The 12,223-nt window shown below is 49.5% G+C and overlaps 1 protein-coding gene across 3 annotated transcripts in view; it reads right to left on the bottom strand.

Moving 5' to 3' along the window:
* nolo (ADAMTS-like no long nerve cord) overlaps nucleotides 1-12,223 on the bottom strand; it is a 294,779-nt gene that overhangs the window by 188,927 nt on the left and 93,629 nt on the right. For 2 of the 3 annotated variants that reach the window (XM_089542960.1, XM_089542961.1), the window contains exon 1: nucleotides 1,671-2,235. The exons of the other annotated variant lie outside the window; for it this stretch is intronic. In XM_089542960.1, the coding sequence (XP_089399086.1) occupies nucleotides 1,671-1,754 (84 nt within the window). In that variant the 5' untranslated portion in view covers nucleotides 1,755-2,235. Of the gene's footprint in view, nucleotides 1-1,670; nucleotides 2,236-12,223 lie in introns of those variants that run through there. 3 annotated transcript variants of the gene reach the window in all.

Here is a 12,223-nt window from a genome sequence, read left to right as displayed (position 1 = left end):
TTTAAATTGTTCTCTTTGCCACTATGCTACTCGGCAATAAGGTCCATCGTTTTAGCTTTCGCAGTAAATTCGATTGTTCGCGTTGTCACATTATGAAGCTTCCTATTTCCTGTCATCGTTCTTTCCGCACGTAAATCAAATTTGAACATACTTTGCAAAAAAAAATAAATAATCATAACCTTTTACGGTCTCGGTATACTCAAGTCACATTTGTTAAGTGTACTGCGAGGCGTTGCCTCTATCTGCGCTGGGTGTGCTTCCTTACCTCTTTTTCTCCCTTGATCTCCTCTCGACGCCTCCTCGTAATGCTTTTATAGCACTATGACACGTGCCTTCTATATCTTCACCGTCTCGACATGTCGTTCTCGTTTTGAAGACAAATAAATTCCAAGCAAGCGCGCAAAGATTGACAACTGAAAACATTCAAAAGAGAGAGTGACAACATTTTGTCACTACGTATCTCGTGCTTTTGTTCCTGCTTTTTTCCCCACAGCCTTTCCCCACAGTTTCTCCTTTACTCTACGCCATCGGCGGACAGTTTGCTCACATATATTATCTCTTCCTTCTTTTTCTCAGGAAGTTCTGCCGCAACATCAGACAGAAGATGGAGAGATTCTCAACGTCGTCTCCCTCAAAGAGCTAAAGAAAGCGGAGAGCAAAGTGATAAGAAAACACGCTAAAAGAGAGAGAGAAAAAAAACGGCTGGGTAGAGTCGAGGGCGAGGAGAATGTCTCGCGACTAATATGAGGCAAGAACGCGTAAAGTTTGCTGCGCCTTTTCTCCCTCGCAAAACAACAATGCCGCATCTCTGGCTGTGGTTCCCGGCAGCATCAGCAGCAGCGACGGCGAAGCGCGAGGAAAACGCCAGCGCGCGCGCGCCGCAGCACCAGCATCCATAAAGATGCCAGGGAGGGGGCCCGTCATGGAAATCCCGGCGCGGGACCTTTTCACAAGTCGGCCCGGCCGGCGTCGCTTCTCTCTCCGACGCGGAGACTGCGCCGGCCGGCGAGCGATCGAGGGAAGGGGATGCACGACCAAGAGAAGACGGAGAGGGTGCAGTACGAGGAGACAGTCCTGCTGCTACTCGAGGGAGGAGTGAAAGGCGCAGAGCAGCAGTTCGCTTGCAGCAGCAGCAGCAGTGCAGTGGAAGAAGCAGCGGCCGGAAAACGCCGGCGGCGGGACGCGATCAATCGATGCTGGGAAGCATTTACGCGCTAGAGAGCCACGGGCCTGTTTGCATTCGCGGCTCGGACTCCTCCTCGTCCGTCTACGGGACGCCACGAAGGAGGGTGGCGAGACGCGCTGGTCAGAGAACGAGCAGAGGAGAAGAGCGAGAGCACGGAAGATGTTCGCAGGAAAGGATGGAGCAGACACCGTCGGCGCCGTATGCACGGATGCATCATCTTCCTTCTCCGCGAGTCTCCCCCACGCGCGCGGAAGACCGCAGGAAGTGGCCCGCCGCCGGACCAATCGATGATGTTGGAGGAAGCGAGCTGCATCTACGAGCTCTGGTTTTGCAAACGGCCCCCTGCGACCTTTCGTCCCCTCCCCGAAAGGAGCATTCGTGAAACCAGCAGCAATTAGCGCCTTTTGGGCTACAGGCACATTGTTGGGCGTGCTTGGGCCGGTCTCTCGGTGAGAGAGACGGGGGAGCAATTCTCATCACTCACCGCAATCGCTGCCCACCAGAGCGCCGCCGCCGATGTCCGGTGGCGGTGGCGATCTGACCGGGACGACGACGTCTGCATCACCATCTTCGCGCTCTCACACACGACGACGGTGGTCCAGCGGGTCCCCCTTCTCTTCCGGGACACCGCTACATCGCAGCGTCCCTCCTGCCAGAGTCGGTCTTCACACGGCACACTAATTCTCGCACTCACTCACTGGCCGACCGAAGAAGACACACCTTCACGGCAGCTCGACCGGCACCCACTACTGCTTCTACCCAATGATGATGACCCTGGCTGCTACGGGACGGTGCGACGAACGGGACAGCAGCTTCGGCACGGGGTGTGCTCAGAGGGGTCCCGCCGAAGAAAGGTATGTGCACACACTGGCGGCGCCGGGAGCGCCCGAGCTCGGAGAGCGGGAGAGTTTTTCGGCGGCGTCGGCGGGCGCGCGAACCACCTGACACTGGGACGTGCTGGCGGCGAACAGAGGAGCGCTCCGCCACGGGACGGGAGTTTTGCGCCGGCGAAGAGGAGAGCGAGGACGGAGCCTCCGGACACCGAGAGGCGCGCTCCCCCGCCCCCGCGGCGGCCCGCCGCCGCCGCCAACCCGGCGCGAGCGTTCGACCGGGCCGCGGCGGCGTCTGGGGTCACGTGGCCCATTCAAACGCCGAGCGGGAAAGCTGCACCAGTCTCCCACACTGCTATCTCCATCTGGTTGTGCCTGTCGCCGCCCACACAGCTTCCAGACAGACTCCGTTTATTAGAGACCGGTGGTGGAACGTATTACCATGAGGGTTCCACACTACCACCAAAGAGGTAAAGCGGCGCCCCTAGTAATGCCAGGGCATTAGAGGGTCATTTATAATTTATAATGAAATGACCTGCTTAAAATTGGAAAAGGATATTGTACTGCTTATACTTTTGCGCGTCATGTTGGTCTCCATCGCCACGACCATCTCATCATTGCTGTCTTTCGCCTTCTCTTAACACAATACTGAGCAGGCGGACAGGACTGTGCGCACTAGGTCTAGATATTTTCGTTAACAGTAAGGGTCAATGTTTTCCTGTGCGTGGTGAAACTGCCATCGAGCTCGTTGTATGTCGCTTCCTACACGGCTAGATAGAGTCACCGCACACATATCTTCTAAGTGTCACATGCTTTCCAGCTCCACGTGTCTGGAAACGTCGCTGTCGCAGCTTGACCCAAACCTGCCAAGGTAGGATTTCGCTCGAATACACCCAAAGCACTAAATTCCTTCAAAAGATACATGACAGACTGTCGCATTCTTAACTTCAGTACGCGATGGGATGGGAACTTTTCTTCTGAGACAAAAACAAAAAAAAAGTGCGAAGAAGTAACAGGACGGTGTTCTTCATGACCAGCGGCCGCCTCTACATGAGCTAGGCGTACTTCGCGCGGCAGCTGAGGCCACGGATGTTCGTCGCTTGCCAGCTATCCTCGCGCCATCTCTAGGGCGACCGAACAACTGACGAGCATAAGACAGATCGCGCAGAGGATAGGCGCCGCTGGGACGGTCGATAAGACGATGGTCGGACGAAGATTATTGGCCGCCGTATCGTGGGAGACGGGACTCCGGTGTTACACGAGGCATCGTCCTTTCAATCCGAAGGGGGGGAGGAGGAGGGATAGAACGAGGGGACAAGTTTGTGAGGAAAAGAAAGCGGGCTGAGGGTTCTTCCTTGTCCGGGCTGCTGCAGATCGATAGCTCGTTTGGCGATTGCCGACGGCCGCCTGTGATTGGCTGTCACCGCCGCCCAATGTTGTGTGACAAACGATACGGGTGATCAGCCGCAGGAAGTCGCGCGATTATGCCAGTAGCGTCAGCGGCGACGCGAACAACAGTGGCTTTCACCGCCTTGCGAGGCGCACGTGTCTTTCCCCTGTATACCGAGAATGCTCTGCCGTACTTTCGTCCATTCCTTGTCTGCCCAGAAACTGCCCCCCCCCCCCCCCCCCCCACACACACACACACTCTCTCTCTCTCTACTGTGGGGGAAGGAAAGGCGACACCGCCACTTTTTGTTTAATGAATGTCTTCCCGAAATGAGGTCTTTCCGGGAAAGACCAACGGTCTCGCAGCGCGTCATGCGAGGACATCATCCGGACGCATAAGACTGGATGCTTGCTTGGCTTATTCCGTGCCTGTGCTGGACTATGCGAGCCTTTCTTGGTCACTTTTAGGCTTCTTTCTGCTTCACTTCTTCCAGACGCTGTAGGCAAGCAAGAAATCATCGAAAACCTCTGTCGTTATGGCCTCTGTGCACACAGCACCATACTTTATGAAGACGCGTAAGCACTTGAGGTCTACGTGCGCTCGCATCGAGATCGCATGCTTAGTGCCGAGGGCCACAGTTTATTTGCTTTCCACCGCTGTGCATAAGACAGATTGAAATAATGCGAAGTGAAGCTCTTTCTGCCTTTCTTCACAATTAAAGGTAGCAACATGAGTGATCACATACCTTCCTTCAATGCCCCTCACAGTTTACTTCAGGACATTGTCTACCCGCGCGGAAACCAGTCACGTAGAAAGGAGGCTTCTCGCCTTCTTTTTAAGTTCCTCCAGTGCTCAGATCTGCATAGAAGATGGTGCAGTAGGAGTTGGGTATGGACTATTATGGGTGATTGTATGTTTAGTGATGTAGCTCAGTCGGGTCTTAAGTGTTGCTACGATGGAAAAATTGCCGGCAGAATCTGCAAAGCTAATCCCATCTGTTGCTTGCATCAACCTTAAACTCTTTAAAGGGAAACTGTATAGGTTTTAGGTATCAACGAGCTTAAGCGGGTCGAATGTGTGAAACTTTGCAGGTAAAGCATGCGAAGTATTTTTGGGCTAGCACTTTAAATAGTTAAGTAATCGCCGATTAAAATCCGGGCGCGTTTCAGGCTTCTCCGCCGTGCACAACGGCAAGTGGGGGCGCATTATGACGTCATCGAAGGTAGCGGTACTGTTGAGGACGAGGTTCGGGGTCGCGGCTCGACGGATCCACGGTCAGCTCGACGCCCGTTCCCACCTCCAGGCCAAGGACAGGAATGCCGCTGAGCGACGGAGTTAGAAGGTGGCGAAAGAAGTCTTGAATTTATTTACATAATTACAACAGAAAATGCGACTGTGACTACATATATACAAGAGTCCGGAACAGGAAGAAGTGTCTGCGACTGCTTTCGTCGCCGAGTTTTATGCGATCCGTCTTCCCTAGGGTGATGACGTCAACTCCAGGCTAGGAGAGGCCAGAAACTCTCACTCGCGCGCACAAACCTCCGCCCCCGCACCTGTGGACACTCGTCACGCACGTCACGTCACGCGTTGAGCCGGGGAGACAAGGATGCCTTCGAGGTAAAGTTGATTCCAGCATGCAAGGTTCTCGGACGCGCCGAAGGTTCCCCGGGCTGTCAACACCTGTCCGTCAGAAGACATCACTCACGAAGGGTCGGAATGCGAGACCATGAAAAGGGCGGAAGTGGGCCTTTGTCCCCTGAGGACGTTCTTGAAAGTTGCGGAAGCCCCCGCCAGCCCGCCGCGATGCTCGATTCTCAGAAGAGCCACCAAAGACGACGGCCCTTGACATCCGCCATAGTCGCTTGTGTCCTCTTGTTCCGGTGGGGTCCCGCACTGAGACGTAACAAAGGAGGCTACCCTATCCTCGTGCTGAATCCGGAACGACTTGAGGCAAGCGTCGTTGAGTCGACAGGCGTTTCTCGGAACCATCCAGGCGTCACGTGCATGTTGGTTGCTTCCTGCTGATGCCGTCCTTAACAGTACATTTCCAACGCACAAACGCCGGCTTTGAAGGCAAAAAACCAGCGCCACCGAAGGCACACCCTGCCGAGAGTTGTTTGGCAGCGTCTAACGAGTCAGGGCAGGGTGTGGCTGATGACAGCGGTAATTTGAAAACATACCATCCGTGACGTCACGCTGAGTTTCTCTGCACTCCTGCGGTGCATTGAGGAGAAGCGCAAAATTCAATCGTCGATTACGTCACTATTTTAAAAGCTAATGCAAAAACCCTTGGCATGCTTTACCTACAGGCTATATTGATTTCAATCCTTGAATATCGCGAAATCCTCAAAAAGTGCTGCAGTTGCCCTTTAACGCGAAAATAGGTCTGTGCTGTCCGGTCGGCCACGATTTTCTATTACAGATAGAATTCTCCTGAGGCGTCACTTGTAGTAAGCCGATAACTTCGTTGCGTCATTCACTTAATTACTCTTGGGAAAGACGCAATAACGGACGAACACAGCAACTGGACATGCCGCGCCCGCCTCGTTTGGTCTTGCTTTTGCTTTCTCATCAAGAATAGTACGTGGATGCTTTTTACTTCAAGCGGGCGAATTTACATTGTGAATGGACGCGGTCGCAAAATGCACGAAGCAACAAGAGAGTGCAACGCGGTACAACGTGACTGCAAGTAGGTCGAGTGTTCTTAGACGCTGCAGAGACCTCGCCGCCTATGCATGCATACGCTTGTGTCAGGTTAGTTATAATACAACGCGACGGTTCCATTTTCGGTCAGTCTGTGCTGTGGCTTAGTCCTGGGGTTCTTTCAGAAAACTGAGACACTTTTTGTTTCTTTTTCATATTTGAAAAGTTACGCTTCTTTTTTCTGCAGGGAGACAGGAAACCGGCAGGCGCAATTTGCAAAGTAACCAGGAAGCTAAACATTGTTGGTGCGTTGAAAGTGAAGTGACTGTACAGTAAAGTCTGTACGCCCGATTCCCTTAACTTCGTGCGCCTGCAGACGTCGGGCGCCTTTCACGAAAGTTGGGTTATTTTGGGATGCTATTTTTAGTCTTTTTTTCTTTCTTGAGTGGCTTTTGTTAGTTTCCCTAACGATCATGGTAACCCAACGTGACTCCATTGCGCAGACAGTCGCTGAATTCTGTGGCGTTGAACCGCCAAACTCTTTTCATGTTGTTTACCGCTTTTCCCGATCTCGACCGTCCACCATCGTGTGTTAAGCAGCTCGAATAAAAAGCTACCACTTGCTTTTTCAACGCGGCATCTGATGCTTCGTGTGTGATTACTTGCTCGCCAGTATTATGTCGGAAGCGTCTGAGGCACCGTCTCACCAGCTCTTCCCTTTCCTAAGCAGCTAAATGAGCGACGAGTCCTCGACTTCTAAAAGCTGGAGTGAACCTCGGATGTCCGCGTCGTCCGCCGGAAAGTTTACTCAGCGACAGACCGTATGCTACGCTTATAATGTTTCCCTAAACAGCGATCTACAATAAGTGCGGACACAACAGCTTTCTGTCCAGTTTTCGGTAAAATTTGTCTTCGCTTGTGAAGATGGCGAGAATCTCGCCAGATGGAACACCTTTTAATTAGGGGTGTGCGAATATTCGAAATTTTCGAATATAATTCGAATATCATATTTTTAGTATTCGATTCGAAATCCAAGTATTCGTGTTCCTTCGAATATTCGACAGGACGCGAATATTCGTATCTAGCAGAATATTCTATTGCGAGCACCGACGTTTATTTCGGTCCGCAAGTCCTATCGACAGAGACATAACAACATGGCGGCGACCATAGCAATGCGTAACGTTGGGCCATGCAGTAGCTGACTGCGCTGGTGAGTTTCTTTGTGGCTATACCTGCGAGCTGGTATAGTCAGAGCTGTACACGAAATACGTCGAAATACGTGCCAGTTCAGTGCCAATTGAGAGGGCATTTTTCGTGGCTGGAGAAGCCGTTTCAGCTAGAAGGGACCTACTTCTGCCTGACCATGTGGAGCAGCCGGTTTTCCTTCACGACAACCTTTTATGTTCATCCCAGCAACGTGCTTTTGTGTTTATGGCAAGCTAGCCTTGATCAATACTGTGTACTAGCCATCTTCTCTGATATTTCCACTCTTCTAAGAACAATGTTCGAGACTTTGATACTTTTTGTGCAGCCACACACACCGTTTGTGCTCATTTCATCACTGATGTTGAACTGTGATGTTCTTAGGTGCTCAAATTAATGTTTTGTAGTGGTTAAACGCGTCTGTCCTTGATTATTCGATATTCGATTCGATATTCGGAACCCAGTATTCGTATTCGATTCGTATTCGAAAAATTTGATATTCGCACACCCCTACTTTTAATCGTTGTTTTGCACGAACACCTCAGTTTAAGAACTTTCAATAAAGTATTGAAAAATGGCAATGAAGCAACCAGGATGAAAAAAAAGGCTAATATACTCAAGCCCAAGTTAGTAAAAATAAAATTTTGCATGAATTATATAAGACTATGGTCTGCAAATTTTCGACCAGGTTTTTCCTACCTTTCTGCTTATTCTTATGCTTAGCCTTCTATCGAACAGTGCGACCACAGGAAAAAACTGCATGAAAAAGGCATTTCCAACTGATCCCCATTTAGCCCTGACCTGCGCCAGCTGTGCCCACCCTATTCCCCAAATTTCCTAACAGTCACCATTTAAAAAATCTTACTGCGTACTTATGGACTATGCATGCGCAGAATCTTAGCATCACAACGCGTGCAGTTGGAGCCCAATATCACGAATCTCGATATTACGAACCACTTGATTTTACGAACAAGTTAGGATTGCCCCCTAGTTTAATGGTTATACAAGGCCGATTTCATGAAGTAACATGGACCGCAGAAACTGATGGAATTAACATTTAACATTTCCTTTCCACTCGAAAAAGAAAAAGCAAAAGGTGTGAAAAAAAGGGCGAAAAATCATTCAGGATACTAAAAAATGGACGATGCCTATTTCGGACACGCGTGAGCTCTCAACACGAGGGTCTTAAAACGTGCACGGTTTTCATGACTCTTTGGCTTTCGGCTAGTCCTTTATTTTTATTTGTTATGGAGCGCCACCAGAAGAGTCTTTTCATTTTGATACCGTTGCTGCTATGAAGCTCCATTCTAAAAATAATGGTGCAAATCCAGGCGTGCGATTGCATGCAAGTGGCCGGTGAAAATACCGCTCTTGATAACTGTTCTCACTCAGCCTGCAGCGCTAAAACCTTTCTTACAAGGGTGGAAGAGCGGGCTAGTTGGTAGTTCATCTTGAGGAAAAACACAGCGCACTCTTAAGACACGGACAAAGAAAGGCAAGACGATACAGCGCTGACTTCAACTGATTATTTTATTGTGGAGCAACATATATATATACGTTGGAAAAGTGGGCGGGAAGACATGAGTAACATCTGCTGTGTTTGCACGCGACCGAAAGATAACAAACTGCAATTGAAAATAACATGAGGGCAAGAGTGACCCTTGGAGGGAACAAAAAATGAAAACTAGACAAGATAAAGAGACAAGTGGAGGGGCGAGTAAACGGATCACGCTTAAAAGGATGACGCTTAGAAGGATGACGCTTAGAAGGATGACGCTTAGAAGGATGACGCAAGCAGGCAGTACAAGAGACAAAAAACACTAGGAGATGACAAGGGAACAAAATGCACTAAAAGGCCAAAAAGACCATTAAAAAATTTTTAAAACCGATAAAAGAACCAAAAGGGACGTTAAAAGCAGAAGACAGATAACAACCTTGTCCAAAAGGTAAAAGAGGCTAAAAGACGAATTTCGGAATCCTACAGATTAAAATTGCTCTATGCCTGGCTCAAATAATCTAACTCACGTTTCGTTAGCGCTATCGAGGGTGTGCTAACACAATCTTCACCTAGCTTTAGAATGTGGGCGGCTTCTATAATTTCGCGTGTGGATTGATGCGCGTTTCTCGCGATGACCGAGCAGTCATGAAGGAAAGGCTCGCAGGAACCGGAGGGACACTTTAAACAGTGAACACCCAAGTTTTTCTTGACGGTGTTAGAGACAGTATTTGAGTGCTCCATAAGACGCTCATTGAGGCAACGTCCGGTTTGCCCCACGTAGGCCTTGCCGCAGCTCAAGGCTATCTTGTAAACTACACCAACCTCGCAAGGAACGAAGGGTGCACGGTGCCTAACAAGGCAGGCTGACTCTCTCACAGCCGGGGCATTCACTCTGCGACAGAGCTTGGATAGCTTGTCGGGCGCCGAGAACACTACTCGGACACCTGCCTTTTGTCCAATTCTTTTGAGCCTGTGAGAGAGACCATGCAGGTACGGCACCACAGCGACTTTGTGTTGGTGGTCTGGGGCAGCACTCACTTGGCTTCCTTTGAGTTTCCCCAAGAGGGAGCCGGCTACTGAGATCAGAAGGTGCTCGGGGTAGCCAGCTTTTATCAGCCTCCGATTCTGCTCTTTCAGACTATGGTCCATCGAGTGGACACAGGACTTCATTAAGGCATTTGTGAAACAGAGGTTCACAATGCCCCTCTTCACGATCTTGGAGTGAGCTGAACTGTAAGGCAACAAGGACTTGCCCCCTCTTGGCTCATACAACCAACACAGGTGATTTTGTGCCGTCGTTAGCCTCAAGTCGAGAAAGCGTAAAGACCCATTCACGGGTACCTCATGGGTCAAAACGAGGGGCGAGAGGTACCGTTCAAACACTTGGAGCACTTCTGAAACTGAGCTAAGAAAAGTACGTTCATTACTGGCCAATAGGATTAGGTAATCGTCCACGAACCTGAAAACCTTCACGGCTGCTGACGAACAGAGCTGCTCTTTTATCAGTCGGTCATGATGGGCGAGGTAGATATCGCTTAAGATTGGAGCAATGCATGAGCCGATGCATACTCCGCTCTTTTGAATAAAATGACATTCACCCCAGGTAATGAAAGTGGAGCTAAGATAAACGGTCAACAATTCTAAGAAGCCGCCCACAGACATGCCGCAAGAATTCTGAAAAGTGACGGATCCGAATGAGTCAATACAACTTTCAACGCACAAAAGAAGCTTGTCATGTGGAAGTGAGTAATAGAGGTCCTTAATGTCAACCGAAAAAGGCATGAGAGAGCCACTGCCTGCTTTGAGAAATTCAAAAACTTGTCTCGAATCCTTCAAAAGGAAAGGATCATTGATTGTCAAAACCTTGAGCTTAATTTGAAGAAATGACCCCAGGGATTTTTGCCACGTTCCCTTTTCAGTAACGATTGCCCTCAATGGGCAGTCAACTTTGTGTGTCTTTGCTGAGAAAAATACGTCTAGGCTCTTCTTATCTGCAGCATCTATGTTTGCAACCAGTCTGTCAAGATTTAGGCGCTTGCAAACCTGCTTAGCCTTTGATTTCACCCTAGAAAGGGAAACCTTATCGCGCCGTACGAAAACAGATGTTAGAGCTTCAGCAGCTTTTTTACCAAAAAGATCTTTGGGTAGGACAAGAAAGCCATCCTCCTTATCTGCAACTAGTTGCAGATAAGGAGGATGGCTTTCTTGTCCTACCCAAAGATCTTTTTGGTAAAAAAGCTGCTGAAGCTCTAACATCTGTTTTCGTACGGCGCGATAAGGTTTCCCTTTCTAGGGTGAAATCAAAGGCTAAGCAGGTTTGCAAGCGCCTAAATCTTGACAGACTGGTTGCAAACATAGATGCTGCAGATAAGAAGAGCCTAGACGTATTTTTCTCAGCAAAGACACACAAAGTTGACTGCCCATTGAGGGCAATCGTTACTGAAAAGGGAACGTGGCAAAAATCCCTGGGGTCATTTCTTCAAATTAAGCTCAAGGTTTTGACAATCAATGATCCTTTCCTTTTGAAGGATTCGAGACAAGTTTTTGAATTTCTCAAAGCAGGCAGTGGCTCTCTCATGCCTTTTTCGGTTGACATTAAGGACCTCTATTACTCACTTCCACATGACAAGCTTCTTTTGTGCGTTGAAAGTTGTATTGACTCATTCGGATCCGTCACTTTTCAGAATTCTTGCGGCATGTCTGTGGGCGGCTTCTTAGAATTGTTGACCGTTTATCTTAGCTCCACTTTCATTACCTGGGGTGAATGTCATTTTATTCAAAAGAGCGGAGTATGCATCGGCTCATGCATTGCTCCAATCTTAAGCGATATCTACCTCGCCCATCATGACCGACTGATAAAAGAGCAGCTCTGTTCGTCAGCAGCCGTGAAGGTTTTCAGGTTCGTGGACGATTACCTAATCCTATTGGCCAGTAATGAACGTACTTTTCTTAGCTCAGTTTCAGAAGTGCTCCAAGTGTTTGAACGGTACCTCTCGCCCCTCGTTTTGACCCATGAGGTACCCGTGAATGGGTCTTTACGCTTTCTCGACTTGAGGCTAACGACGGCACAAAATCACCTGTGTTGGTTGTATGAGCCAAGAGGGGGCAAGTCCTTGTTGCCTTACAGTTCAGCTCACTCCAAGATCGTGAAGAGGGGCATTGTGAACCTCTGTTTCACAAATGCCTTAATGAAGTCCTGTGTCCACTCGATGGACCATAGTCTGAAAGAGCAGAATCGGAGGCTGATAAAAGCTGGCTACCCCGAGCACCTTCTGATCTCAGTAGCCGGCTCCCTCTTGGGGAAACTCAAAGGAAGCCAAGTGAGTGCTGCCCCAGACCACCAACACAAAGTCGCTGTGGTGCCGTACCTGCATGGTCTCTCTCACAGGCTCAAAAGAATTGGACAAAAGGCAGGTGTCCGAGTAGTGTTCTCGGCGCCCGACAAGCTATCCAAGCTCTGTCGCAGAGTG

The sequence above is a fragment of the Amblyomma mixtum genome, chromosome 5 (genome assembly GCF_055824585.1).
Source record: "Amblyomma mixtum isolate Tamu chromosome 5, ASM5582458v1, whole genome shotgun sequence".
Classification (NCBI taxonomy): Eukaryota; Metazoa; Arthropoda; class Arachnida; order Ixodida; family Ixodidae; genus Amblyomma; species Amblyomma mixtum.
Note: the sequence above shows the minus strand (reverse complement) of the source record. Positions and strands in the feature narration are given on the sequence as shown.